The 27,917-nt window shown below is 49.0% G+C and overlaps 13 protein-coding genes across 13 annotated transcripts; 8 read left to right on the plus strand and 5 right to left on the minus strand.

Moving 5' to 3' along the window:
* Window positions 1-499: 499 nt before the first annotated feature.
* Window positions 500-2,527, plus strand: N7446_004515 (NUDIX hydrolase; the record flags this gene model as incomplete). Its single annotated transcript, XM_058513264.1, has 5 exons — window positions 500-577; window positions 1,178-1,334; window positions 1,414-1,440; window positions 1,750-2,118; window positions 2,241-2,527. Exons 1-5 carry the CDS (start codon window positions 551-553, stop codon window positions 2,525-2,527), a joined length of 867 nt encoding a protein of 288 aa, XP_058374593.1. The 5' UTR covers window positions 500-550.
* A 298-nt stretch (window positions 2,528-2,825) lies between these two features.
* On the plus strand, window positions 2,826-3,884 carry N7446_004516 (uncharacterized protein; the record flags this gene model as incomplete). The annotated part of the gene is made up of 1 exon (XM_058513265.1): window positions 2,826-3,884. The coding sequence occupies one exon, from the start codon at window positions 2,826-2,828 to the stop codon at window positions 3,882-3,884; it is 1,059 nt and encodes a 352-aa protein (XP_058374594.1).
* Window positions 3,885-3,913: 29 nt separating this feature from the next.
* Window positions 3,914-4,282, plus strand: N7446_004517 (uncharacterized protein; the record flags this gene model as incomplete). Its single annotated transcript, XM_058513266.1, has 1 exon — window positions 3,914-4,282. The coding sequence occupies one exon, from the start codon at window positions 3,914-3,916 to the stop codon at window positions 4,280-4,282; it is 369 nt and encodes a 122-aa protein (XP_058374595.1).
* Window positions 4,283-8,352: 4,070 nt separating this feature from the next.
* Window positions 8,353-9,207, minus strand: N7446_004518 (ankyrin repeat domain-containing protein; the record flags this gene model as incomplete). The annotated part of the gene is made up of 4 exons (XM_058513267.1): window positions 8,353-8,478; window positions 8,521-8,811; window positions 8,832-8,960; window positions 9,031-9,207. 4 exons carry the CDS (start codon window positions 9,205-9,207, stop codon window positions 8,353-8,355), a joined length of 723 nt encoding a protein of 240 aa, XP_058374596.1.
* Window positions 9,208-9,577: 370 nt separating this feature from the next.
* Window positions 9,578-10,858, minus strand: N7446_004519 (SNG1 family protein; the record flags this gene model as incomplete). The annotated part of the gene is made up of 1 exon (XM_058513268.1): window positions 9,578-10,858. One exon carries the CDS (start codon window positions 10,856-10,858, stop codon window positions 9,578-9,580), a length of 1,281 nt encoding a protein of 426 aa, XP_058374597.1.
* A 501-nt stretch (window positions 10,859-11,359) lies between these two features.
* Window positions 11,360-11,898, minus strand: N7446_004520 (uncharacterized protein; the record flags this gene model as incomplete). The annotated part of the gene is made up of 2 exons (XM_058513269.1): window positions 11,360-11,704; window positions 11,764-11,898. 2 exons carry the CDS (start codon window positions 11,896-11,898, stop codon window positions 11,360-11,362), a joined length of 480 nt encoding a protein of 159 aa, XP_058374598.1.
* An 853-nt stretch (window positions 11,899-12,751) lies between these two features.
* N7446_004521 (cytochrome P450) lies at window positions 12,752-14,307 on the plus strand (the record flags this gene model as incomplete). The annotated part of the gene is made up of 4 exons (XM_058513270.1): window positions 12,752-13,210; window positions 13,261-13,872; window positions 13,932-14,063; window positions 14,122-14,307. The coding sequence occupies 4 exons, from the start codon at window positions 12,752-12,754 to the stop codon at window positions 14,305-14,307; spliced, it is 1,389 nt and encodes a 462-aa protein (XP_058374599.1).
* An 814-nt stretch (window positions 14,308-15,121) lies between these two features.
* Window positions 15,122-16,679, minus strand: N7446_004522 (FAD-binding oxidoreductase; the record flags this gene model as incomplete). The annotated part of the gene is made up of 4 exons (XM_058513271.1): window positions 15,122-15,277; window positions 15,332-15,598; window positions 15,658-15,852; window positions 15,897-16,679. 4 exons carry the CDS (start codon window positions 16,677-16,679, stop codon window positions 15,122-15,124), a joined length of 1,401 nt encoding a protein of 466 aa, XP_058374600.1.
* Window positions 16,680-17,447: 768 nt separating this feature from the next.
* On the minus strand, window positions 17,448-19,141 carry N7446_004523 (uncharacterized protein; the record flags this gene model as incomplete). The annotated part of the gene is made up of 8 exons (XM_058513272.1): window positions 17,448-17,492; window positions 17,564-17,615; window positions 17,666-17,897; window positions 17,945-18,058; window positions 18,126-18,181; window positions 18,234-18,540; window positions 18,595-18,952; window positions 19,016-19,141. The coding sequence occupies 8 exons, from the start codon at window positions 19,139-19,141 to the stop codon at window positions 17,448-17,450; spliced, it is 1,290 nt and encodes a 429-aa protein (XP_058374601.1).
* Window positions 19,142-19,446: 305 nt separating this feature from the next.
* Window positions 19,447-19,725, plus strand: N7446_004524 (uncharacterized protein; the record flags this gene model as incomplete). The annotated part of the gene is made up of 1 exon (XM_058513273.1): window positions 19,447-19,725. The coding sequence occupies one exon, from the start codon at window positions 19,447-19,449 to the stop codon at window positions 19,723-19,725; it is 279 nt and encodes a 92-aa protein (XP_058374602.1).
* Window positions 19,726-21,345: 1,620 nt separating this feature from the next.
* On the plus strand, window positions 21,346-24,417 carry N7446_004525 (fungal specific transcription factor domain-containing protein; the record flags this gene model as incomplete). Its single annotated transcript, XM_058513274.1, has 8 exons — window positions 21,346-21,352; window positions 21,406-22,329; window positions 22,404-22,504; window positions 22,558-22,698; window positions 22,771-22,853; window positions 22,922-23,613; window positions 23,680-23,860; window positions 24,216-24,417. The coding sequence occupies 8 exons, from the start codon at window positions 21,346-21,348 to the stop codon at window positions 24,415-24,417; spliced, it is 2,331 nt and encodes a 776-aa protein (XP_058374603.1).
* Window positions 24,418-25,138: 721 nt separating this feature from the next.
* N7446_004526 (putative isopropanol dehydrogenase) lies at window positions 25,139-26,281 on the plus strand (the record flags this gene model as incomplete). The annotated part of the gene is made up of 1 exon (XM_058513275.1): window positions 25,139-26,281. One exon carries the CDS (start codon window positions 25,139-25,141, stop codon window positions 26,279-26,281), a length of 1,143 nt encoding a protein of 380 aa, XP_058374604.1.
* A 426-nt stretch (window positions 26,282-26,707) lies between these two features.
* Window positions 26,708-27,646, plus strand: N7446_004527 (dienelactone hydrolase family protein; the record flags this gene model as incomplete). Its single annotated transcript, XM_058513276.1, has 3 exons — window positions 26,708-26,948; window positions 27,001-27,082; window positions 27,136-27,646. 3 exons carry the CDS (start codon window positions 26,708-26,710, stop codon window positions 27,644-27,646), a joined length of 834 nt encoding a protein of 277 aa, XP_058374605.1.
* Window positions 27,647-27,917: the final 271 nt, after the last annotated feature.

Here is a 27,917-nt window from a genome sequence, read left to right on the forward strand (position 1 = left end):
GTTGTTTGGTTTCCCCTTCAGTTCTTGTCCTGTCTTATTTCTCTCCACTATGTTGATAGACCATTTACTCCCCACCTACCTCTTTATTTTTCTTTGCTTGATCTCTGGCTGTTGCTGGTGCATTCTTTTGATTTCTGCCTGGCTTATTTCCTTGTCAAGACAGACTTGGGCTGCATGTGGATAGTATGGCTATAAATGAAAACAATCAATTCAATAATTCATCCAAACTACCTGTAAAGCAGTGGATGTAGATGTAAATATTGCTCGGTTACATCATTAGTCAGATCTTACCTCGGCTACAACGAACCCCATCTTTCCCCATACATCTAGAACTTCCAAGTTTGTATATAACATATCACATCCACAATCTAGTGCAATGAGGAGAACCCATCTCCTCAAAAGCATCACACGCCAAGCCTTCAGCACGCGGCAAAGTCCAAGCCCAACATCAAAATCAAGACCAAGACCAGGACCAGGACCAGGATCCGAAAGCACCCTCAGCTCCAAGACCCCTTTCCAACCGCGACGCCCCAACTCCGAACTAAAAAGAATGGCGCCCCTAAATGCCGCCTCTGAGGTATGTGGATGTGGAAACTAGCCTGCAAGTACCCGAACAGTCCGCGTGTTCAACCTGTCCAGCTGCAGGTCCTGTCGTGCTCATTTGCCATGGATGCATACACCCCCTGCCGTTGATCCCTGTTTCCTTTTTGCCTTATTTCTTTTTATTCCCCCTTTTTGAAGAGATGCATGGTTCATTTGAGTTTCGGCTTCGGGTCTTACTGTGTGTGTACAGTACAGCCCCATCCTTCAGGGAAGAATGGATCCTTGAAAGGGGAAGGAAAGGGGAAGGGATGTAGATGGCGATATGGAACATTCTCTCGATCTATTCTGAGACTGAGACTAGAGGTCAAAGTCAAGGTTTCGTATCTGAGTGAACGGTCCTATTCCCCGTTGCCCGTTCCCCGTTCCCCGATCCCCGTTGAGCCTGATCCTGATCCTGATCTAATTCTCCTATTCACGTCCCTACTCTTTGATTCAATATCCATGCCGTGGATGTCCACCCCGAGAAATAGCATTGAAACACACCCGGATTCAAACTCAAAATCCAATATAGCAAGCAGGAAGCAAGAAACACAATGGAATATACAGCACACTGATATACTGATACCCACTATAGGCCGCAATAGCCCGACTCCGAAGCTATGTCCCCCCGCCAACAGCATACAGCTCAGTGCCACTAAGCCGGCGTGCAGCCGTGCTGATACTGCTCTACGCCGACGCTAAGGGGGACCTTAGGGTGGTGGTTACGATCCGGGCCAAGACACTCAGTTCGTGTATGTTTGATATTTATTGATTTTTCTCGGCCTGGTCTGGCCCTGTCGCATGGCAGACTGTCACGCTAACTTCATGTAGATGCAGGAGAGGCGGCTTTGCCAGGTGGTAAGTTTAGCTTTTTTTTACACTTTTACATTTTTACATTTTTACATTTCTGCGTTTTCTATTTCGAGAAAGAAGGAGACCGGAAAAAAGGGGGTGGAAAGAAAATATACGCCCAAAGGGGAGAATGGGGGAAGCAAACGAGGGAGATGAAAGAAAAAGAAAACAAAAAAGAAAAAACAATTAAACGAAAAAAAGAAAAACGAGGATAAGGAAAAAGAAAGAGAAAAAGAAACGCCCACACTCCGATCCAACTCATCGCACATATGAGCTATCCCATACACTACACTACAGACAAACTAACAAACCCAGGCCGAGCAGACACCCTCCAGGAAACGCCCTTCCAAACCGCCCGCCGCGAAGCGAGCGAGGAGATCGGCCTCCCCGAAGATGAAGGAGAGCCTTCCATCCTCCCTCCCTTCCGCGTGGAGCATCTCTGCGAGCTCCCGGCAAACCTTGCCAAAACCGAACTGGTCGTGCGTTCCTGCGTCGCGCTGCTGCATGGCTACGATCCTGTAACGGGGCTGGAGGCTGATCCGGAGGTATCGCTGATCCCCAAGCTGGATGCTCGGGAGGTTGCTGCGGTGTTTACGGCGCCATTTAGAGATTTCTTATCTATTACTGAGGATGTAGAGTGGTATCGTGGGTCGTGGAGTTTGTGGCATGACTCGAGATGGCGGAGTAAGTTCACTCTATACCCTATACCCCGTATACCCGTAGCTAAGGGTGGGGATGATGCTTTTGTTTATTTCTTCCATTTGTTCTTCTTTGTGTCGAGCTGACTGTGGATCCAACGCCACTAGTGCACCAGTTCTTTGTCCCCAGTCAAACGGTCAAACATCGATCGACAACATCCAACGTCAAAGTAGAAGGAGACACTCGCTATCGCGTATTCGGCATGACAGCCCGCATGCTAGTTGACGCGGCGCGAGTCGCATATGCGCAGGAACCCGAGTTCGAGCATAACAGCCACTTCGGGGATGAAGCCATGATCGCCAAGCTTCGTCGGTTAGGCCGATTGAGTGCAGTTCGCAAGGCCTCCGATGGGTTAACCCGCGAGACTATGGAAAAGGCGTCCAAACTTAGCTAGAAATCTCTGAGTTGGGGTTAGACTATACCTGTCAAGTAATTAGACCAATCATATATGACCACAGCAAGGTGATCCAAGTTGCGTGGCATCGGTTCGTTTGGTGATGTCTCCTTGCATGGAGTCCGTGCACTGATGATGCTCCTCATTCCTCCTCTCTTGACTCTCAACTCTTTCAAGATGCTCTCTTTATCTCTTTGTTCATTTCTTCACATTCTTTGATGTTATTTTTACATCGCATTACATCGGGTTCCGGGTATTAAGGGCTGTCTTCTGGCAAATGTTATCTCCATCTTACCGAATGGCTCCCCCGGTCCGGCCATCCCGTTCCCTCGAAGGGCTCGAACGAGTGATTCCTCCTCTTTCTCCTCTGTCGCCTAAGACGCCCTTCTCACCCCGACTCTTCCTCAATAAACCACTCCCCGCGAAGCCACTCCCCGAAGAACCAGAGTATTCCGCCATGTGGAGCGACTCCAGCGATAGTGAATCCACCGTCGACAGTATCGCCAGTCCTTCCGAACCTCGCGACTCGGTCGAATACCCAATCTTCGTCTCCGGCGCTGATGACTTCGACTTGGTGGATCACCCGGCTCCAGCCGCCGATCCACTCCCCGTGACCCCACTCCGCACGGACAATTTCGAGATAGATGAGATAGATGAGATAGACGAACTCGACGAGGTAGATGAGCTTGACGATGTCGCATCGATTGCAGAGGAAGCGCCATTACCAGTCTCAGTTTCGTCATCTTGGTCAGACACACAGTACGGTCGACCAGTCCACTGGGCCCAGAATCGACCCGGTACCAGCCACTATTTCCGCGAGAAGAAGTGGGACTATTTCCCCGAACTGGCTCCATCCACCCTACAAGCCAGCGGACGCATCAGTCCATCTGCCAATTCAAAGCGCAGGAAGAATCTCTCCGCCTTGGACTTCGCAAAAGCCAAATACCGCTGGCACTCGCTCGATCGCACAGGTTTAGGCGGAGTCCGCGAGTCAATCAAGACCTACGTCCACCGCACTCTCTCCCGCGATGGCACAGAGAGTAAAGCCAAAGAAGTGACACGTCCATCGACAGCACCAATGGACCGCCACATCGATGACGCAGGTAGTACCAGCATCCTGGGGACGAGTCTAGGCAGCAAAGGCTACATACCACAGCACTCTTCCTTAGACGTGGATGCCCCATTCCGAGCGATATCCGTCTCGACAGCATCGACATCGGCGTCGGCATACAGCACCAGCGCCGGAACAAACGCTAGAGTGACTAGTCTCAGTGCCAGTGACTACGACAATCCCAACCATCACATGTACTACCCGCTCCACTCCCCCTCTCACCAGTCTCCCCAACCACCCCGATAATCCCTCGCCAAAAACAACTCGCCGTGCCAATGTCCCCGTATCAGAAATACGGATCGTCGATCTGGGAAGCACCCAAGAAATCGAAGAAACGGGGCGTGCAATTCCCTAAATACTCCAAGCCGCCTTCGTCTCTGACTCTCAGACCGGAGGCATATCCATACCCCGGTTCCGCTCCGGTTATGAATGCTTCCCAGATCACATTTGTAAATCCAACGCCGCCACTTTCTCCGCCACTCAAGACGCAGCTTTTGCAGAATACCCGTGGTGCGGTGAAGGCTCTGCAAGGCAAGAAGAATTCCGAGTCGAAGGAGGAGAAGAGGAGGGAGTTATTGAAGGCCCAGATTAAGTTTGTTGGACCTGTTAATCCTCATACTTATGGGAGGGATCCTTGGGTTTGAGCTGTTTGTGCCACATCAATTCGCAACTTGGTTGGCCTTCTGTTTTCTTTTTCGTTTCTTCTCGTTGACATTTGCGTTTGCACAGTCACGACCTCTCATGACTATATACCACATACCCTCTCCTCGCTTCCGATCTGCTACTATTTCTGTTTTTGTGTTTAGTTTCTTGGTTGTATCTTATAGGGATTTATTCCCCTCGACACCTCCACTCCCTGCTATACGTCTATTTCCTTTCGATATTACATTTCGAGCATGGCATGTCCACATCCCATCCCACTCCTTTGCCTTATCTCCCATTTAATAATTATCTGTTTATCGGACCATTGTTATCAGTATAGACTTCCGCAGGCGCACTTGGCGAGGTGTCCATATTTCACTTGCATTTCAGCCACGGACTCTTCTGAGTCTGAGTCAGTTTGCTTCTTCCGTTTTTTCTTTTTTTGTGGATATTTTCCGGATGGCTTGGCTATGAATAATCTTAGTTGGATCTCCACTATTCCGTATTTCTATTCCTATGCTTTACTTTGCTTTACACTGAAATTACAGATACTAGTCAAATGTTCTTTCCCACTGCCCCACTACAATTTGACCCGGCAACCAACCCACCGTTTTATTTTTCTTCCTACACCTCCCCTATTGCTCCGATTGTAATGAAAATTGCTGCAAAAATTAGCAAAACGGCGCAGCTTACTGTATACAAAGGTCAGCTATTGTATCTGCTTATGAGAACGGTATCTCGTAGGTGAAAGTAGCTAATGACTTTGGCTGCTCTCGGCGTACTATCTACAATACACTAAAACGCTATTTAGAAGGCAACACCCTCGAAAATCGTGAGAAAAGCGGCCGTCCCGTAATTATTAGTGAGCGCGCTTGCTCTCACCTCTATTTACAAGCACGTCGGCATCTATTTTAGACCTATAAACAGCTAAGTGCTGCTATAGCTTAGAATCCGTCACCCTCTACTATACTTCGAATTTCTAAGCGATTCGGATTCGGAAACGGCGATGGAAACAGAAAATACTAATTAAGCCTCCTCTTATAAGGAAGAGGCTAAAATTTGCGCGAAAATAGCGACGCGAGAGCTTCTAATCGTGGATCTTCTCGGACGAGTGTTCGGTGCAACGAACCTCGAACTTTAGACCACAATAGTGCTTTCGTACGACCTTGGAGGGCCTTTAAAAAGATCCTATAAATGCTAAGGCTCACGTAAAAGATATTTCACAAATAGTTTAGGCCGGAATCTAGCTAGGGGGTCGAACAGACCTAATTATTATAGAAAGAGACGAGGACTCGCGTTCGGGGAGGGGTTATACTATAAAGTCGTATATTTCGACGCTCGAAAAAGGTCTAATGCTAATCTACACCCCTAATTTAGTATTTTAGCAAGATAACGCGAGGATTTATCTAGCGAAGGACACGAAAGAGTGGTTTAAAACTCACGGAGTATACGTCGAGGATTAGCCGCCGCACTCACCCGATTTAAACCTAATTGAACCGGTATAGCGCTGGTTAAAAGTGAAGCTTTTTATATTATTTCCGGAGCTTATTGACCAAGGAAGGTCGGAAGCAGACTAGCTTTATTTTAAAAAATGCCTAGTGGAAGCATAGAACGCATTAGATTAGTCGAAGATAGATGCGCTAATATTGAGCATAGGAAGACGTCTAAAGGCAGTACGTAAGGCTAAGGGGTATTATACAAAATATTAAGCGAAAAATTTATTGTGCTATTATTAAGCAACCCTGAAATTTAATTATAGCATTATAGACCATAAAATGGTGGTGCTATATACAGTGTAAGTGATATATATATTTTGCATGGGGACCCGAAAAAAGTGGAGTGGGTAAGAACATTTGGTAGGGGATGGTAGGTGCTGCGATGTGCTTCAGATTTTGCGGTTTAGCATCTACTGCCCGCGTACTCAATCAAGTCTAAAGGAAAACCTTTCCTACGGGCATAACGCAATGCTTTGCTACTTATATGGCTCGATCGAGATTGAGGAAGAAGTAGCAAAGTATCTCGATAACCAATACGGAGCTATGGCCGTAGCGGGTGAGTTTCCCGAAGTCTAACCTCTATCTACTATCGCGCGCCGAAAAGGGCAATATCGCTATTATAGTGCTAACAACCTATGTAGTATGTGTAGGTCCGTCAATAAGTAAGGCTGTGACGAAGACTGTACAGCCACACGTAGGAAGGAATCTCTAGCTGATCGTTCCCGACCCCGATATAAGCCCTACACCGGATAGTGATGAAGATTTGCCCGGTAGCGAGTCTGTAGTTGCCCACTAGGATCCAAAACACACAGTCTCGGGAGCGGGAGAGGTAATCGTATCCACTAAGAACGACGAAATCTAGTGGACAATTGTAATCTACAGTATTCATCGCCTACAGAAATTGATACGGAAACCGGAAAAGTCGAAATAAGCAACCACTCGAAGTGGGTGGAAAATAGATAGGCACAGGGCGCTGAAAGCCTACTATCACTGTCATCGAACTATGAGCATCTTTCCGCTCGCTAGGAGCCTAGTTGGTTTCAACACGCTGACGAGCTTTAGATGCTTTGTGCTCCAGTTCAACTCATTGCCTGGACACAGCTTAACTGCACCGGAGGTTTTGGTGCCACCCAATTCACTGGCTCGGTTCTGGCACTAGATATCTCCAACGGCTACATTTCTCGGAGTTTTTAAATTAATCGCTCATTGGCACAGTAAGAGTAGTTAGATATATCCGTCACGAGTAATTTCACTTCCTAGTACTCCAACAAAGACCAACTGTGCCACAACAGTGCGTCCTATAGCAACTTTTAGCAGACCTATTACGCCGTGAATGGGACCACCGCATGTTATAACACGCCCCTATTTACTTGTCACCGGTTGTGGAACAACCTAGGATTGCCTATGAAATAGATAAAAGAAGAGATAGGAAGGAACAAACAATAATATCATTGCATTTCTTAAAGTCATTGCCTACCGATCTAAGTAGCCTCCTAATTAAACGAAATCACAAAATCATGGGAACATCGAACATCGCAGTAGTTTCCGCACTAGTCAGTAGTACACACCGATACCCAAATTGGCTTTTACACGATCGACAGCATATATGCTCATTCAAGAATGGCTTCCACTGTCGTTGCACGAGTGCCATTGGTGATCTCGCCCTTTGTGCCGGTTGGCCGGTTATAAAGTCGTCCAGCTCACACGTCTCACCTTTGCAGCTCAAATGTTTGTTATAAGCGTTCTTTCGCGGTATATGATCCCCGTCCTCTGTGTCTAGTTAGAATTCATTATAAATTAGCGATTTTACAGTACAACGTGCCGATGGTACCTTCACTATCGTACCATTCGTCTAGAAGTGAAGTGGACAGAACGGAGTCTCTAAGGAGTGCTAGACGCTTGTTGCCTTGCAGCGGACGAGTTCCAGCTAGATGCAAAGCTTCTTCTAACAATAGAGTGGAGTTGAAGTGGTAGCTAAGTCGGTCTTAGAGCTCCTCCATTTCGTTGGACCTATTGTCAAATATTCATCCCTATGAATGGCCTAAAGTTTGACCTAGAAATCCATAGACCATAGACCGACCTTATGTATCTTAGTGTGGCAAAAGACACTTTACGAGGTATCTAGTTAAGAGCTGGCATATAGAGGATGAAGTCATTAATAAAAGGCATTTTCCGTTCACGGATATGTCAAACCTTGCTTAGGTTGGATCAAAAAATTAAGACCACCGAAAATAGACGAGAGGCGACTACCGGAAACAGGAAGCCACTATATTGATTGGATCCGAATTGGCAAAGGTGAATAAACTGTTGCTATAGAAGTAAACACCCGGAGAATATAGTGAAACTAATTTCGATCCGCCCCTTCACGGCGAGATAGAACACTAGCGGTGAGGTGAAAGGTTCTATTTAGAGACAAAAAGAAAAAGGAAAAGAAACCATGTTAGAAAGCCCTATAGGATCACTGACAAGCAAAGCTTGGGCTAAAGGCGAAGAATCCTGAGGCAAGCCTTTAAGCACTATGCCCAGCCCTTAACTCTGAGAACTGGCGAGAAACGAAATTAGAACGCTCAGATTTCCTAGTTTCCCACTATATTCTGCACAAAGACTTGTGGATCAAGAAATAGCATAGACGTAGAAGGGTGAATGCGAGATAATAGAACCGAATCCCACATCGAGGAACTGTCTGTGACCTCTACCCGCGGCTATATAGCTAACTGAAACCGTGCTTGTCTAGCGCTTCATACGTTTCCCATAGTAGAATGTTGCGAGAGAATGTCACTTATTTGACCACGTATCCTTCGTAAGTTGCCCAGCATTGACTCAACCCGTGGAAGGAAGAACGGATACTCTTCGACAGCCTCTTTAGTCTCCGTACTGAGCTTATTGAGTCGGGGTTCTATCCAGTTCACCCGCTCAAAAAGCAAAAACGCGGATACATAAAGGAAAATAGCATCGGCGCACGTGTCGTGGGATAACGGATCCGGCCCAGTCCAGCTGAAGGCGCAGAACTTCTCATAGCTAGGGTAGAAGACACACTCTTATCCCCATGCTATACTCTGAAGCATCCGCTGATTGGTTGGTTTGAGCACGGAGAGCTACCATTTTCTGCGGGGCAAGGTGGCGGTGTGGGCATATTGGGAAATTCTCTCCAAATGGACTCAGGCTCTAGATTGGAGGATTTGTACTATATGGTGGTATCCTCTCCGACGAGCTGCGTCAAGGGCGTTTCCGTAGAGTCCACCCTGGGCGTTGACGTCGGCTCCTTGCTCCAGCAGAAATCCCACGATTCTATCATGTCCATTGGATGAAGCCCACATGACCGGGTATGTTGTTGTATCATCAGGTACATTGATATCACTTTTGTTCACACGAAGTGCAGAATGTACCTCCTGTTCGTGACCATTGAATGCTGCAAGATGCAGTGCACTCATTACAGATATTCTCTCGTACAGTCTGACTGCCTTCCAAAAAATAGGAAACCACACTGAAAACCGATTCCCACTTACGTCGTACAATCGAAGCACTCGGTCGGTTTCCTTTTGGGTTGAAGCCAAAGCCATCTTTCGTACGTGATCGGGCCAATGTACTGCGGAATATCTCAAAAAACGTTGAGTATCGTCCTCATCATATTTCAAACCCTCCATTTCAGTATAGTCTATCGAGGATACTGATCTACTTGGGGATAGGAGCTTAGTCCGCTAGGCTGCCGAGCATCCGTCGTGGGGTAGCTGGGCCCATAAAGGCGACGCTCGAGCCGGAATGACTCAATCGTACCACACCGCTTGCGCACTTGGATGTCATTCATGATTCGACAGATGTCTTTGGTTCTTCTACCGGGAATGAATAATCGTCATCAACAGTGGGGGTGGACTGCAGGGCGCAAGCGTCCTTGCATCTGTAATAGACGGCATAGACAACAAGAACGATGCCCACGATCCACCATGAAAATAGGATTGGCAGTGCGCGATGTAGCTCGTTGTTGCAGCCATCACTCCAGATCTGTCCCAGAATCTTGTATGTTTCATGGGCCGGTAGTGCGTATCCCCAGTGGTAAAACCCGGGGCTGAGTTCGAAGGGACTGATGGTGCTGGCAACATTGACAATCATCCACGTCAAGACACAGAACGGCATGAACTGCATAGGCACAAACGTAGTAAGGATGTCGAAGAGTAGGAGGTTAATATGCATGAAGAGCCACATTGCCATCCAACTGAGCACAAATTGATTGCCATTCTGATCCCACGCCTCCTTGAAGCCCCAGATGTAGCCGATCGTGCAGAGTGAGCTGAGGAAGGTGTAGATGATCGACGCACCCATCCGGATAACGCCGTTCACGTGCCAGCTCATCGTGGTGAAGAGATTGAACTGGGCGGAGATTCCATTGAGGGCCATCATGAAGAAGAACTGCATAATGATGGGCATTATCATGGACACGGTGTTATAGAGGACCCTCGTTCCCTGGATGGTGGGTTTGATGTTGATCTCGGTGGCTTCAATGGGATTAAGAAATATTTGCATGGCAGATGGATCGGAGAGCATAGGGCCCATTTTCGAAGCATTGTTTGCATAGTATGTTGAGCGAGTAACTTTAATCAAAGTCATGAAATTGGCGTAGACGGCGCTTTGCATAAATGCCGCGTAGCGGCCCTCATTCCAAACGTATTCAATGGTGGCGGGGGTACTACTGCCGTCAACTATAGCCGTCGCCAGGCTGTCCGAGGCATTTGGGAGCGAATAGATGGCACCCCAATAGTCACCCTTGCAGACGGTTGAGCGAACATCGGCCGTGGTAGGAAACTGATCAACTGTCGATTGCTGAATGGTCGGAAAGGTGTTGGCCTCAATAAGGTGGTAGGCATCCAGGACAGACTGTCCAATAACACCTCCGTCGTAATCAACGTAGAGGAGATTGAGGTTGTGAACACGGCCTGGTTCCTCGAATTGCGTCCCATACAGGTACGCCAGATTTGCGAGTAACAGAACCTGAAGGGAGATACAGCTGGCTGTGAGAGCAGTCAAGAAACCAGAGCGAGCCGTTTTCCAGGCATCGGCCGAGGAGGATCGATGACTAAGGAAAGCCATTATCGAAAGAACAAGAAAATAACAGGGCCAAGGAACGAGACAGTGATATTAAGAGATAAGGAACGAATGGGATGGGAGAAGTCAAATACATATCGTAGCGTATGAAGTCTATGATATACTCCGTAAGTCTGGGTGGCGATGGGCAAGAAATCAGGAGACTTCAACAATTGGCAATACCCACCCAAGGTCCTAATTTAAGGCGATTTACGAATACTATAAAACCGACAACCCCACATATTTCTCGGGCTTTGATCGTCGAGGCCGAAATCCGCTGACTCAGCTCCACAGTCTGCGGAATGCAATGAGAGTTCCATCATGTAATAGATTCCCACCAGTTGCAAAGCAGCTTTGTAGGAGAGCGGTGATGGGGCGGATTGAGTGAATCGAAATTAAGGATTCCTATACGGAAACAAGCCCAGTGGTCTGAGAGGCTCAAGTTGGAAGAGCGATGTGCTCTGGCTAATTTTGAATTACGCTATCATACACGAATAAGACTGGCTCTTATAACAGTGATTTGATGGTCCTTGGCGGCATTGCAGCTTTCATCAGATATGCATCTTCGATCGCCTCGATGATATGCCCATCCGTGGTCAACGTATACCAGACGTAAGCTTTCACCAGCGGGCCATGTCCAGGCCATACTGGGCCCCATTTCCCGACAAAATTGTCTGTCTGGAAATTACCATTTCCTCGGAATTGCATGGTAATTTCAGCAGCGATGACGGTGCCGTCTTGATTGAAAATAGCTTTGCAGAGACTTAGTTCCTCGGTCACGGAAACATGCACGTTCATGACCCAATCCAAAAACTCGTGAACAGTTTTCTCAGGCTGACCACTCCATTTGAACTGTGAGTATGTTAGACCAGATTAGACTGAACGGCTCTCGGCAACTTCCTGGACCTTACAATGGCATCTTTTGAGTAGTAGGGTGTAAAGGCACGCGGGTCATTGGTATTCAACCCCTCAAGATAGTCTTCGATATCCGACAAGTTTCGGATGGATTTGGTACCAAACGGCAGGGCCGCCGCCGTATGAGACATGCCTGAGTGACTTCGCTGGCAGGGATGAGGTAATGATGACAATGATTATGCTTGAAAGACGACGAGTGCTATCCACCTTAAACTCTTTTAAATTTCTTTGGTGCCATCGGCACATCGGAACCCCTGGGTGGGGCTGGGTGGAGAGGGCTAGGGAGGTTGCCACCCAGGACAGGAGTCCTTGTTGACCCGCCTGGGGCCTGCGTCGTCCACCAGACAAGGAGTGACTGACGAGGGTGAGAGTGTAGAGTGTGCTAGCCCCTTTGGGTATGACCCATGGAACATCGTGTCCTTCCTGTAGCTTCAGTTACGTAACCAACCATCCATCCCTCTTTGGAATTACGGATCTTCTGGGGTCCCAACATCACATGCCCCAGTGGGGTTCAATGTGGGTAGAGCGCTGCATAAGATCCGAATTGTAGTCCTTTCACAAAATGATGTTGATGTTTAATACTGCCATGATTTGATCAGCCTTGAGAACCTCCCGGTGGCTATACCCTTCTAAAAGGAGAAGATAGATAGAGAGAGAGAGAGAGAGGAGAGAGAGAGAAAGATATAGATAAAGACGTGCGAAGCACCAGGACAAGAAGATCAGAAACTCGGGATAATCTACTATCACCGTTGCTCACTATGTCACCATACAGGGATATCGAAACGGGGCACGGGTTTGATGCCACACGTCTGATGCAGCAGGCTCTCTTAACCAGTGTCATATTGATGGGGGTTTATCATGTCTCAACGCTTCTATACAACCTCTTCTTGTCACCGTTACGAGGCATTCCTGGTCCCTTCTTCGCCCGGGTCACTCGTTGGTGGGAATACGTCAAGATATTGAAAGGTGATTCACATCAAAACTATGTTCGGCTTCATCAAAGATACGGTTCGTTATGCACGTCCTATGCTCTTCGCCCTAGAAAGTACACTGACAGTCGATACTTGCCACTTAGGCTCGGTCGTTCGGGTTGGACCAAATCGATACAGTTTCACTTCACCACCGGCTGTAAAGAAGATTTACGAACTGGGTGGGAAGTTCGAGAAGAGCCAGTACTACACGCCACTGTTGAGCCCGGACCCCGAAACTCAGCACATCTTCCCGATGATAGATAATAATCGACACAAGGAGAGAAGACGGAAGATCTCCCCTCTTTATACAATGTCGACGATGGTGTCTTACGAAGGTGCGGTCGACAGGCTGAACGAAGTGTGTATTACGAAGATATCACAATTCGCCGAGGAGGGTCGATTGGTTGATATCCCCCACTGGATGCAATATTACGCATTTGATGTCATTGGTGAAATCACCGTCAGTTACCCTGTCCGTTGCTTCAAACATGGAGGTCAGTCCTAATCATCTGCCGTCTTCAGTTCAACGAGAGCTTCAAGATGATGGAGAACGAAGGAGACACAACAGGAATGATTTCGGGAATTCGTGAAGCAAACGATTTCCTAGCCTATGCCGGAGTCGTCCCAAATGTACTCCCGTGGTTTGCTCGCCTAGCGACCCTGCTGGGCAAGACCTCCAACGCTCGGATGATCGTGGGCTACACGTGGAAACAGATTGATAAGTACCGTGAGATGAATGTGAACCCAACCAAACAGACGAAGAAATACAACACGTTCTTGAACAAGGTCCTCACTATGGAAGCTACAGGGTCTATTGGCAAACCTAATATTTTGGATGCCTGTTCAAGCAACATTACGGCTGGCTCGGACACCACTGCGATTAGCCTAAGCTCATGCTTGTACTACCTTTACACAAATCCAGACAAGCTCAGGGAGTTGCGAGATGAGATTGATACTATGGCTGCTGATGGCCGAATCTCTGACCCAGTCACGTTTCGAGAAGCCCAAGATATGGTCTACCTGCAGGCTGTGATAAAGGAAGCATTGCGTCTTCACCCAGCCGTGGGCACAATGTTAGCTCGCGTTGTGCCGAAAGGCGGCATGCATATAGAGGGATCTTACTTCCCAGAAGGTGTACGTTCCTCTAAATTGGTTTCCATCCCTCATTGCCTGTTGCTTACGATGGTGCGCAGACTGAAGTTGGGGCAAATGCATGGGCCTTGCATTATGATAAAGACCTCTATGGCCCAGACCCGCAGGAGTTCCGTCCGGAACGCTGGATTGGCGACGAAAAGACCTCCATCATGGAGTCAATGATGTTTGCAGTAGGTGTGGCGGCTCTTGATAGTCCGTGACTGACAGCTAACTACCCATGCCTGTTAGTTTGGAGGTGGCTCTCGAACTTGTCTCGGCAGGAACATTAGCTTGCTGGAAATGACAAAAGTGATACCCCAGTTGGTGCGTAAATTTGACATCGTGCTGGAGAAGCCAGGGGAGCCGATGAATACTGAGTGTGCTTGGTTTGTATATACCCATTACAAAGGATGGTTCAAGGCAAGAGGAGAGTAAGACACCAGGTGTGACCAAAGGTCGCACAGATGGGAACTAACTTGGTTGCCATCCACATCGGCATTGAAGTTCATTTTCAAGCCTACACAATATCTTACCTACTGGCCTATTGTAAAGTTATTTCTCTTACAATGCAAGAATGCTTGTCCTGCTTATCATATTGGACTACTACCCTAGCTGGTCACTCAAATGTCGTCCTCAACCATATTTTGTTGATGACAGCAGGCCACAAGTTATCTGTAATCCAAGCTATTGTAGAAATGCATAGCACCACCAACGCCCGCGTTCGAGAGGTTTTATGACTAGTGTCAACCAATTTTCATAATGACTCGTACAGAACGATTGTATGGTTGATTATTCAGCTGTCATCATTACATTCTTCCGACCTTTGTTTGTTTGTTTATTGATCTACGTGCTCAGGAATACTAGGACTCAAATACTTAAGGGACTAGGATTAGCAGATACTGTAGTCAGGAGAGTCAGACACTCCAATCCATTCAATTATATATGACCGTGACCTTGGAGTACGAAGAATACCGATATTTGTTGACAACTGGTATATAACGCAGTGACCATGGAGAGGCTGTACATGTCCTCAGCATGGGCGGCTTTTGTAGCCCTTAGAGAACGCCCATTCGCTGTGTATCATATCCTCATGCAAATACTCATTGTAATTCTTCGCGATTACGTCTTCAACAATCAGAGTGTTGACTACTTTTACCCATCAATACTTAGAAGTGCGCCGATGTTATTGCAGATAAAAAATTCCTAATAAAACTAATAAGACAAGTAGGGTGGATACATATGGTCCGCCCTACGATAGCTTACTCCTGGGGTTGGTTGAGCTGTTACGATGCTCATAACTAGGATCTAAAGTGCTTGCGAAACCTCGATGACCGATGAAGGTCTCGGAAGGATCCCATTTCTCTCTAATCTGCAACCACTTGCTCAGTGCAGAGTCGGTCATAACCTGATCACGTCAGTCCAAATTGCGCATATTGACCGTAGCCTGCAACGAACATACCTTTGGCTTCCTGTGCTTGACGTTGAAGTCGGCCACGTAAACACCGGAAGAGACTCGGTCGGCCTTGGTATAGGCATCTAGAAGCCACTTGTCCATCGCCGCGTCATACTTCGCGTCCTTCCAGCAAAGCATCGTCGACACATAGGTCTTCTGGGGCAAACTAAGGGCATGATTCCTTTCGTCTGGGTAGTAGTCAATTGGACAGAATGTTCCGGATGAATGTCGAGTGGGTAGATTAAAGAGCGCCGGAGTAACAGCGTCAATCACCTAGGGCAAACACATTAGTACTCTCCGAGCGCTAAAGGTATGTCGAGAGAAGCGCTCACATCGTCATCAGAAGCATTTGGGTCGACCAGAATGCTGTCAACGTTCCATCTCTCGCCGTTACCCTGCGGCTGGAAGCTCTCCTGTGCAGCCCAAAGTTCCTCCCATGTCCTTTCTGCCAGTGGGATGGTAGCAACGGTATATTTCTTAAATTCATCGGGAAGGGCATCCCATGGGCTTCCCAGCACCCGAGCTTCCTCGATGGAATCGGCAAACATCATTTCATTGATGAGGAAAAAACACGCTTGGCTTTGGATTCGTGTCCACCGTTAGGGTCATCCTTGTCTGCGTAGAAGGTCGAAAAGAACAAATCGACGCCATATTTTGGGACCTTCTTCGAGGTCTCGATGACATATTTGAGCAACTTCTTGAAAATCTCGGTGGAATCGATGATTATTGTCATGTCGTAGAGCTTTCGTGCCGGAATTGTCCTGATCCATATCCGCGTAACCACCCCGAAAAAGCCCTGGCCGCTGCCAGGTGCCGCCCAGAACAACTCAGCATTCTGAGACTTGTTGGCAATCACTACTTTCCCGTCAGAAGTGACAACCTCAATCTGGGCAACCCAGCGGTCGGCCGTGTAGCCCCATCCGCGCACGAACCACCCTTGGCCGCCAGCAAGGAGGAAGCCGCCCAGGGCGACGCTCCGAGAATGGCCTGCAGGGAAGAACCTGTTGATTCGCCGGAGATAATTGATGACAGCCTCCACTCTATGCCCTGGGCTGACCGTAGCGATCTCAGTGGCGGCATCGTACTTAATGTTTTGGTTGAGATTGCTCGTGTCGATGAGGAGACCATTTTCAAGGAGCGAATTACAGAAGAACAGATGCCCACCAGAACGAACACCGATCTTCAGCCCGCGCTGACGTGCGGATTCGACGGCTGTCACAACTTCCCCCGTGGTTTTTGGGCTGACAATCTCGGTGGGATGGACATCAGGAACTCGTTCGTTGAAGAAGCTGCGGCGAAGTTTGTCGTAGGCTGGAGATCCCTTCGAGACAGAATTAGCAAGCAATGGAGCCATGATTGCCAACTGGGATACGTCGTGAGAGGGAAGGTGAAACAAAAAGCCACGAATCTCACTTCTGCTTTTCGAGGTCATTCCGCCTTTTCAGAACGCGAAGCATCATTGAACCCACCCTCCTTGGCAAGTCGCCACCCTGTTACATGCAAAACAGCGAGTCGACGCCTGTACCCACCTGGATGGAAAAGTGCTGTTGGGTATATGCTCATACTACGGCAAACGTCCAATCGAAGCAGTCGATAGATTGAGGGTATTAAAATGTGTTGAACGATCTCCTGAGACTGACTCTGGCGTGTTACGGCACCATGCTAGGGGCAATTGAGTGAACGATGACCGATCCCGAAGGGAACTACTGGTCCAATACCACTCCGTTCTTGATTGCAATGAGGTGCTACCACAACGAACCCACCGCGACCAACCGAGTGGCAACCTGGCGTCGATGACAATATTTCAACAGCCGGTGAATAGGCCCCAAGTAGGTCCACAACAGTTTTCCTCCCGATCTTCATACATGCAATACTCTTTTATCAACAGCGTAATTTTATCAAAAACTTTAGATAATGTCATACTGTTGTTTTATCAGAGGAAAAGTTGAATTATTGTCTTCTTTAGAGGAATACATGAGGTTATATTTTCATCGTGTGATACGAGTTAATTCCACCAACTTGCTTCTATAAAGAGTATGAAACTATTTCCAATGTTGCAGTCCTCTTCCCGATCGTCATCCGCCTCGTATCACAACACATGCCATCAACTATATAACCCTGTTCAGAGACCTGGCATCACCGAAGCTTCCACACCAATCTTTTTCAACTGCATGGAAATGAGGTTGTCAGTATCGAAAGTCATGATTTTTAAGAAATGAGTAGGCCACGAAGACTGACTTCCGTAATAACATCGTATCCATAAGTAAACTGCTGTGCCGCAGGGTCAATCCTAAGCAAGTCAGATCAACAGCTCATTTTGTGCGGTGACTGTCAACATACCAGTAAAAAGGGTAGCCGGGTTGCTGGTCATGGATCTGGGATGCTGCCAGCCGATCTCTCTCTTCTTGTTCCCGGCCATCCGGCAGATGGTTAACGTGTCTCTGGGAGGGGGTGTAAGTTTTCTGTACTCTGCCGTGAATGTTTGTAATTTTACCTGTTTCAGGCTCCATTTCTGTAATGCAGTACTTCGAGGTGCTCTCAAGTTCTGATATGTCTCCAATACCCGTGGTAACTGCTCTCGGCTTTGTACCTTCGACAATAAAATCCCTAGTGCCGCACCGTCTTCGAGAGCAGATCCAGCTCCTTGTGCCATGTACGGAAGCATTGGGTGACAGGCATCACCCAGGAATACCACAGTGGCATCTTCATTATACCACTTTTCCATCTCATGTACTGTCGACAAGTTAAAGAAAGTCCAAGAAGGTTGATATCCAGTCTCTGGGCTGGGTCTTTCACTTACAATGCATAAGTTTCCACTTCTCAACCCCGTCGACTTGATCCAAAAGCTTTCGCAAACTGTACTGAATTAATGTCTCTCCAGGTTTGTGAAAATAGGTAGCTAGCGCACAGTGGGTCCCAGCTCTTGAATATTTCCTTCATCTCTGAAATGCTCCCTGGCATCTTGGCCACATTATCCGGCAGATTATCCGGAACTAGCAGGACAATGTTGATCATGCTGTTATTTCGAAGAGGATAGTATATAGCGTGACAGCCAGGGCCAACCCATAAACACACTCTAGATTTCCTTGTAAAATCTAGCAGCTCTTGATCCTTCAGATCCTTTGCCTCGAGGACAATCCGGTAGGCTAGATCTCCCGTAGGTAGAGGAGGGGTGGGGTGACCACTGACCGCTGACCGTGCCTTTGACCAGAGCCCTGTCGCATTGTCAGTTCACAACGGAGTCTCAAATGCCACCAGGTATGACCCACCATCTGCTGCAATTACCAAGTCTCCAGTAAAACTTTCACCTTTGTCAGACGTTAATTCTGGCAGATAACCATTGATCTCTGTGATAAGAACGCCAAATTGAAATCGAATGCCGAGAGATACCGCCCGTTCGTACATTGCAAGCTGAAGGTCGGCTCGATGCATGTCCCAGTAATACGACCCAAACTTGTCAAACATCTCTGCAGCGAAGCCTTGACGCTCACCAAGAAGCTTTTTGCCATCATAGCGACGCACAACAAATTCCTCTGGGCTGCTCGCCAAGGGTTCCAACCTAGACTTCAGTCCCCATCTGAGCAACAGTCGCGTAGCATTGGGGGTCAGCTGAAGGCCAGCACCGATCTAGTTCACGAGACGTTCAGTTTTGGTTTCTAACGATAACTCAAATAAAAAGCAAGCACTAACCTCGGCCAGCATTGGGGCTGATTCGACAACCAGAACATCGTGATGGGGTGATTCCTGCTTGATCGAGAGGGCAGCTGCTAGCCCGCCAAGCCCGGCGCCGATGATAACAATGTTCAATGGCATCATTCAAGAGTCTCAATCTGATGGTGAGATGAGTTTGCTTCACCCCTGTCATCCAGAGAAATGCCGCTTATCATAACATTCGGTCCCGGGTTACTTTACTCGCCTTCCCGCCACTCCGGGGGTTTTGTTGGGGGGGTGGAAACACGTTGCCACTTGAATGCCAAATTATCCACTTGAATAGTCGACTGCTCAATAGAGCCCGCACCGGTGGGGAGTGCCTAAAGACTGCTCACGAGGCGAACTAGTACAGTAACACCTTCTCTCCAAATCAACGTCTTCTTTGGTGCTCAAGTTACTCCTCGACCTTGATGCCATGTCTTGTTCGGTCTCTAGAAGCCCGCCCCCTTTTCATCGAAGCAGCCACGCAACCGACCCCAGGAGCTATGCCAGCTATGTCATCCCTCTCAGGAAACGTGGTCTTGGTCAGCGGCTCTTCAGCTGGACTGAACGTTGAAGTTGTCCGGGAGCTCTTTACTCGTGGTGACTCCAAAAGAACGATTTGCCTCAAAACCGATGTCTCGACGCCAGACGAACCACAGGCTTTGGTGAATGGAGCCTTCAAAGTCTTGAAAAAGGTTGATATCTAGTTGACGGTGGGGGGAACAACTGCCCAATATCTTTGGACGGCCCCAAAGACTCGAACGTTGAGAAGACGTGGCGCGACATTCTCAGTGCAAATGGAGTCTTCTTCCTCACCACGGCGGTTCTCAAACATCTTTCACGAGAGAACTCGCGCATCATCAACGTCGGAAGCTCCGTATTTCATACCCCAAGCTCACAATCGACCGACTACGCCGGCACAAAGTCTATGATCGAAGTTTACACGTCGTGTTTGGCAGCATGAACTTCCTCGGAGGTACAGTTGCCCGTTCGATTTTGATTTCCTTAGATCCTGGAGACCTCCATGGGGGTGGCCGTCTCCGCCACACAGTTATTAAAGGTTGGGTGGCTCTCAGTCTCCTGTGGTAGTGCCTCAACAAGTCCGTTGGACTCTATACCGCCTTCCACTAATTAAGCCCCGACGAGTCAGCCAGGCAATGAATGGTGATTTGACCCGTCTGTAACGGCAGAACCGCGACCAACCAGTTCTGCTGCGAAGTATTCTCTTCCACATCTCCAGAGTTTGCACCTCAAGCCAGGAGGAAGTGGGAGAGCATCATAGGCGATACCGCGCCAGGAACCCTGGGTGTTATGATTCAGAGATAGATTGATGAAAATTAGGTCTCGGTGCACACGTTGCCCTTGACACATCCGCCAACTCCTTGTCCTGTCACTTCTAATAACGTCCGTTGCCTCCTATCGAGGGACGTCGGTCATGTTCTCGCCCTCGCCAATATCAGCAGTGGCAAATCCTTTTGTTAAACCTCGTAACCGTCCTTCGAACCCAGAGCTTGCTGAACTTGAGAGTGCCCGTCACGCCACCAGAAGGTCCTCGTGTCGAGTGTTTTCGACAGATAATGATACAGGTGGTAATTGAACGAAGCTTTGCTCTCTACACGGCAGAGGGCTTGGAAAGTTATCATCCGGGGCGATGGCTGGATGGTCCGGATCTCTCTATCTCCGAAATCCGGGCATGTGTAATTGACAGATGTGAGAACCTGTAGAGTGGAAGAGAGGTTACCGACAAACGCATGATCAACAGTGGCGAGTAAACGTGGAGTCAAATCATATACGTAACTTAGTCGTTAGATTGAGTGAATATTGTCTCGGTTGGGCCTAGTGCGTGGACAGTTGTGGAGCTGACGATCATTCGGACTCTGTCTACTTCCGAATCGCCGTGACTGGTCATTTCGTGCGACCATTCCCCACAGCGACCTCGGAACTGCCGGCCAAGGTCCCACAAACTGTGGAGTACCAAGTGCGTCGGTCCAGCCAGAAGTCTCGTGTGGTGGTTCTCCTCATCCCTCACCCCTCACCCCGCAACTTTCCCCAAGTCCTCTACAGTTAATTATCCTTTCTCCTGGGATGCTCGCTTCTTCAGTAGCCAGCGACAGAGTTTTCCTGCTCCGGAGCCCTTCACTTGCAACCTCACATTCAATATCTCGGACATGTCGGAGCGGGAAGGGGGTCCTGCTGAGGACCGGACAATCCATCTCCCACCGAGTCGTAGGAGTGAACCGAGATCCCCGATGCGAAAGCCTAACAAGCTCTCTTGTTTGCAATGTAACGCCAAGTTTAATCGCTCAGCTCATCTCCGACGGCACCAAATGACCCGTCTGTCCTGCGTGACGTTATCTTTTGCTCGTCCACGACTAATTTGCATATAGATCGAGGCGAGAAGCCACATACCTGCCTCTATTGTCCTGTGGCCTCGTCGCGCAAGGATGTCATTGTTCGTCACATACGAAACTTCCACCCGCATGTTGTCGGCAACGAACATGCCTCCTCCACTGCGAAACAAAGCCGACAAACCAACGTCGGCGCAGAAGCTTCAAGACCCGATGCAGCACCGCGCAGTGTATCTCCTCCAACGTCACCAGCTGCATCAACAGCACCAGAAGCACCAGCTGCATCAACAGCACTAGCAGCACCAGCAGCATCAACAGCACTAGCAGCACCAGCAGCATCAACAGCACCAGCAGCACCAGCAGCACCAGCAGCACCAGCAGAAGGCGTTCAAGGACCACAAGAGCTGGGGCACTGCGATCCCCGGCATCACAACCACGACCATCCTCTGGACAATCATATGGACCAAGATCAGGAGGCCCAGAGTGCACAGTTTGATGAGTGCTTGCTATCTCTCGATGACTTGTTTCCACCAGTCCTTGAAAATAGCCCAATGGGAATTCTTGGGTCGTGGATGGAGCCGCCAGTTTCTAATAGCGCCTTCACAGATACCATCGACGTCCAAGCTTTCTTTTCGAGCGCACAAGACCTTGTGAACGGGCAGTCGACCAATTTTGCGGGGCAATCCCCAGTATCCATTCGCCTGGAACCAGAGTCCGCCTCACGAAGCAAAGACAGCCACACTAGCAGTGACACCGCGTCTTCTGAGTCGGCCATGGCGATAGACGACGACGATTGCGCTAAGGCATGCGCAAAGCTCGCCACGTATCCGAAGCATATCCTCGACTCGGTGCGGGTTCCCTCCAAGTACACCATGAGGCGCTTTGTCCGAGTGTTTTTCAGGCATGTCGCTCGGCACGTACCTATTGTGCACGAGCCAACATTCAGCCTTGCTGCAGCATCGTGTGAGTATTCTATGCGTGTTCCATATGGAATTACATTATCAAGTGCTGGTTTTGACACTCAGTTTCTTGAATAGCACCTTTGCTGCTCGCGATAATGGCGAGCGGCGCGGCCTTCTTGAGTGAGCGGACCGTGGCTAATTCCATGTGCTCGGCTGCCGTGCAATTGATCTTCCAGGTAAGCCGAAGGGTGAACGAGGATTTATCTTTGTGTCGCTAACTCTCCTGAAGCACGACTGCCAGACGGCGGCTGGAGAAGTCGACTGCACGACAAAGTTAGCGACGCTTCAGGTTCATCTGCTTCTAAGTTATATTGGCATACACTGCGGAATGGAACAGTGGCCCGCTTATGCCTATCCTCTCGCTGTAAATGTATGGGCCCTTGGCATCCAAGCTTCTCTATGGTGGTCGAACTACTTCAATGGCTAAATACTCTACTGGCAGTGTGCGAACGGGGCTCTCAGGGAACTAAAAGCATATCCGGTCACGACATACAAAGAATGGGTGCTCCAGGAAAGTATCAACAGGTATGCCCTTCTCTTTATTTTTGCATCTAATTTTGCATACGTTTTGCCGACGATAACTGGCCATCTAGGTGCCTTGCAGTGACAGTTCTCATTGGCGCGGCCCCTGATTCACTAGGGAAGGAGAAATGCTTTGTCACCCCAATAAGCAACACTAGATTTGCTCTCCCATCTAGAACCGCCGATTGGCTAGTGGACGAACCTAATTGGAATCCTCCTGGTGGTACCGATTCTCTCGAAGACGCAGCAAGGAGCGTTCTCTCCGGGCGAAAACCCAACCTGCCTGTCAGCGAGTTCGGTCTAGTTACCATCGTAGCGCTGATACTCTACCGTGTCTGTTCATTCGAAACGATGACCACCTCGTTCAACGAAGAGCTATTCCCCGAATTCGTTGGCAAGATGGAAAAGGCAGTACAGGCTCTCGATGATATGCTAAGGGATCGATTGAGTAATGTGAGATCTGGCCTGCCACCAGATCCAACCCTGCAATGCGCCAAGTCGTTGTTAAACTCAATCTTCTATCATCTATACGGAAGTCTCCCTTTAGCAAGTATGAAGAAGTTGTTTAGCCCCTCTGCCCCGCCGATGATGCTGGGGGATATTACGCATTTATTTGACCGGGTCAGTTCATCACACTTGTACTACAAGGGAGTGGGCCGAGCGGCGGACCAATTACGTATCGACTGCCAATTAGGCTTGGATTACCTGCAGAGAGTGACTCATGAGTTTGGACCAGAGTGTGCAATGAGCACTTTCGAAGGAAGTATGTGGATCCCGTTCCCTTCTTCTCCCACGCAATACTCTCGGTGCTGAGCTGACTGGTCGCCAGATTTGCTACTTTATTGGTACCTCGAGTTTGTCCGACCTCTTCTCCCTCAGCTAGAGTTACGCGATACCGTTCGTAAGTTGATCAACGAGGGGTTTTCCGAAGTCCACGATTTGGAGCTACAGCTGCAGGATCAAATCGCGATCATTCCGCTGGTCATCACGAGTAGATTATTATCTGATCAGTCAGTCTGGCAATGTGAGACTTCCGTTGTATTACATAACCTGCCCGACTATACTTGGAGTACTGACTTATCCCTGTCTTTAGGGCCTGCCTCTGTATCAGCTCGGCTGGAATGCTTTATCAATAGCTCACGGTTACCAGCACAGGAGGGGGAATGGCAATAGATTATGGGTTTCATAAGCTTGCTTTCAGGTGCGGATAGCGCATGAGTTGAATTCCAGCTGAGGTTTGCTTTATCCACCCAAGCTCTACTAGATATCCTACGCATTCCCTTGAAAATTGTTAGAGCAGTGGCGGCACCATCCATATAGGGTGATGGACAATGTGCCGCCCTGACAGAATACGAGATCATCTAGAGAACATCTCACCGCCATCGTGGGTGGCGCCGAGTGGGGTTGGGGTCAGAGGATCCGTATGCTACCGGAGCTACTGCAGAGCAATGTTGGCATCGATACTGATGGCTCTAAGATCGTCACTTCAAATCTTGCGGTGCTGCGTTGGTACTTTTCGCGGTATGTGAAGCACGAGGCGCTTCGCCTGGGCTGGTTCCTCTCCTGAGTCTCCCCGACTAAGCTGCCCATTAAATCGTTCCAAACCGCTCCCCGCCCCCGACCACCACCGGGTGACCCATCGTTTGACGAAGACTTTCTGAAACAAACTTGGAAAGATGACCCTCCTCCAAGCAGCACACCTCCATCCATGGGACCGACTGCCAGACTTTAGCAACCCGGGCGTCGTATGGATATCTGATGTCATAGGCAAGGGCTTGATAATGAGAGCAGTGCTGGGAGACGGAACCCATGATGATCCCGCGAGGCTATTCTCATAGGGCCGATTCCCACCAACCTACTTCTTCCATGGCGCAAAGGATTTCTTAGTTCCAACAAAACTGTCGCGACGGGCGTATGATGAGCCGAATATTCCGTTGGAGTGGAAGGGTCGTCGAAGAGGCTATCATGTGCTGGACGAATGTGCAGAGCCTGGAAGCCAGGTGTTTGATGATGGTTAGTATGAAACCGATTGAGGGCCATGGGTCATAAGCGGGATAGCTACATTGAAATTTCTACGACAGAGGCAAGGAACCTCGTTTAGGTGGGACTACGCCAGTTATTCATGTGCCATCCACCCTTTGGTTCTGGTCGGTGGAGCCTCAATGGAATGTAAGGCGGGGTTCGGGCCGCCCATTGGTTGCATATTTTCTCTTTAAACATTGGAATATCCAGCTGTTTGACCCTGGGAACAAATTATTCCATACTTTTACCAAACCTAATCCTACATCATGGACTCTAATCGAGTGACCCAAAATCGCGCCCTGTGGCTAAGTTCGTTCGACAAGCCTCTGGAGCTAGTTGACCTACCCATTCCTGATGCAACAGTCGGCTCGGTGGTTGTACAGGTCCTCAACACTGTTATTCAGCCCTACGCCGAGGATATCCACACCGGAAAATTACCAGTGTTCAATCTTTCTCTGCCTTTAGTGCCGCATCCTAGCCACATCGGGCGAGTACACGCCGTTGGGCCGGATGCGGTGCGTGCGAAGCCCGGCGATCTCGTCTTTTTCTCTGGCTCCATCCAGGCGCGAGACGATCCGGATGTACGCATCATCCAAGGCCATCATGGTGGGGAAGGTGACGCTGGCCGGAAGCTCATGCAAGGAGAGTGGCGTGACGGGGCTCTCCAACAGTATCAAAAGGTGCCACTGGAGGCCATCTTCGTGCTCAATGAACAACGTCTGGTGGAAGAATTGGGATATAGTCCTGCAGACCTCCACGAGCTGTCGTTCTACGTCATCGGGGTTGGTGCTATATGTGAAGCAGCCAAAATTCAAGCCGGTGAGACCATCGCTATCGGGCCAGCCACCGGTACTTTTGGTGGTATTAGCAGCGACGTAGCGCTTGCAAGAGGCGCCTATGTTATCGCACTCGGCCGCAGTGAAGAGAAACTCCAACGGTTGGCCAAGCAGCTGGGAAACCATGATCGCTTCGGCTACGTTGTCATGACTGGAGATCAGGCGGCTGACGCAGCCGCAATTAGAGAGGCTACTCCAGAGGGGCGTGGTGTCGAGGTGTTCAATGACTGGGCGTCCGGCGAGTTGAATGGATCCCCGTTCCTCTCTGCGGCCATTCGAGCTGTGCGCCCAGGGGGCAGGATCGTTCTCAGCGGTGGCCCGGCTGGCGACCTTCAAGTGCCTTACACTCTCGTAATGCACCTCAACCTCCAAATCATTGGGAAACTCATGGTCACGAGGACTGGAGTGGATCTGACCTTGAAGATGGCCAACTCGGGAGTTCTCAAGCTCGGGAAGCGGGGTGGCTCGACGCACAATGTCTACAGTCTGGAGCAACACCACGAAGCATTCCGGTACGCAGCCAAAAACAGCGGATTTCGGGTCTATACAGATATTGCGCCCAACGCGTGGTGAAGGGTGTGGCGTCCTGAGATACAGATATCAGAAAAGAATATAGTATCGTGTCTTGGAAGGGTACATAGTAACTTGTTATCCTGTCATTGTAAAAGTTGAGAACATTTGATTTATCCCTGAAGATTTTCCCATAGCTGAATGAGCCATTCCAGTTGGAGCCAAGGTTGCAAAGGGCCGGCCCACCCGGAAAACTGGTTCCGACTCCGGTGGGATTAGATGGGGTGCACCGGTGGGAACGAGATTGTCCGAGCTAGGTTTGGAGGAGCTATATACAACTGCTCTTCTGCCCGCACGGTGGGGGAAATATAGACTCGGGTTCAAACAGACGAAGCAAAGTCCTTGAGCTCTCAACATTTCCCTGTCAGTACCCGGTGGGCTCCTATCCATTGCATACAGTTAATTCTCTGCCCGTCTTTGACCGTCAACATGCCCTGTGCAGACTGCTTCAAGGGGAATGACCATCCCGGGCCCTGTAATGGTGCCGAGGAGAGTCTCTACGGTCACCAGGTCTACGTTGCTAGGCCACAAGGTGATCATCCTCGACACAAAGCCGTGATTGTTGTCTTTTCGGACATGTTCGGATGGGACACGGCCAATCTGCGGAGACTTGCCGACTCGTACGCCGAACGAACTGGCTGTGTTGTATACGTCCCAGACTTCATGCACGGTGCGTTACAACCGCAGATATGAAATGGGACGTGGTTTAAACGGGTCTATAGGGACTTCAGCGCCTGCGTGGATGAAGAGGAATTTGGACCAGATCACAGGTGAATGGGGGTTCTGGGCATGGATGGTGAAGCCGTAGGTTCTGCTCCTACCCAGTTTTTCTTTCACACTGACACCCCTTGGGGTAGTTGGCTAGTATTAAAGGCTGCCTTGGTGCTCGTGCCTTTCGTTCTGAGAAACAGCCCGGAGAAACGCTACCCTGGTATCTTGAAGTTCATGGATCGGCTCCGCTGCGATCAAGAACAGACCACCAAGGTAGGTGTGGTTGGTTTCTGCTGGGGAGGGTATAGTGCCACTCATCTTGCGCACGGTGGGCTGGCGAGCAATGGGAAGACACTTATTGATGCAGCTTTTACCGCTCACCCGAGTGAACTGAATCTCCCAGACGATATTTCCAAGATCAAACTTCCTTGGAGCATGATCGTTGGTGATGTGGATTTCGCACTACCGGTACATGGGATCCAGCAGGCTGCTGAAATCCTCGACAGGAAGAAAGAAGTTCCCAGTGAGGTAGTGGTTATTCCAAATGCGAGACACGGTTTTGCTGTTAGGGGCAACCTCGATAACAAGGCCGAGGTTGAAATGGCCGATCAAGCTGAGGATCAGATGGTTAGTTGGTTTGCAAAATATCTATACTAGATGTCCGCCAATATTCCCGATAACCTGTACCAAACGGATTGCGTGATTGACTATTCAGCCATCATAATGATGATCACAACTAATTAAACTGTTGGATATTTATGCAGCTCAGGATGAGCAGCTAGTTAAGGGATTCAGAACCTCCAATCCATTCGTTTGTAACCACTACCTTTGGTGTACGAAGAGTACCGATATTTATTGACACGAAGTATTTGCCTGCATATCGCCACTAGGGGCGAGGGGTCGGCGTACAAATTCAACCAACCAACCA

This window comes from Penicillium canescens (assembly GCF_028828765.1).
Source record: "Penicillium canescens strain IBT 15451 chromosome Unknown utg000003l_segment0_segment0, whole genome shotgun sequence".
Taxonomy (NCBI): domain Eukaryota; kingdom Fungi; phylum Ascomycota; class Eurotiomycetes; order Eurotiales; family Aspergillaceae; genus Penicillium; species Penicillium canescens.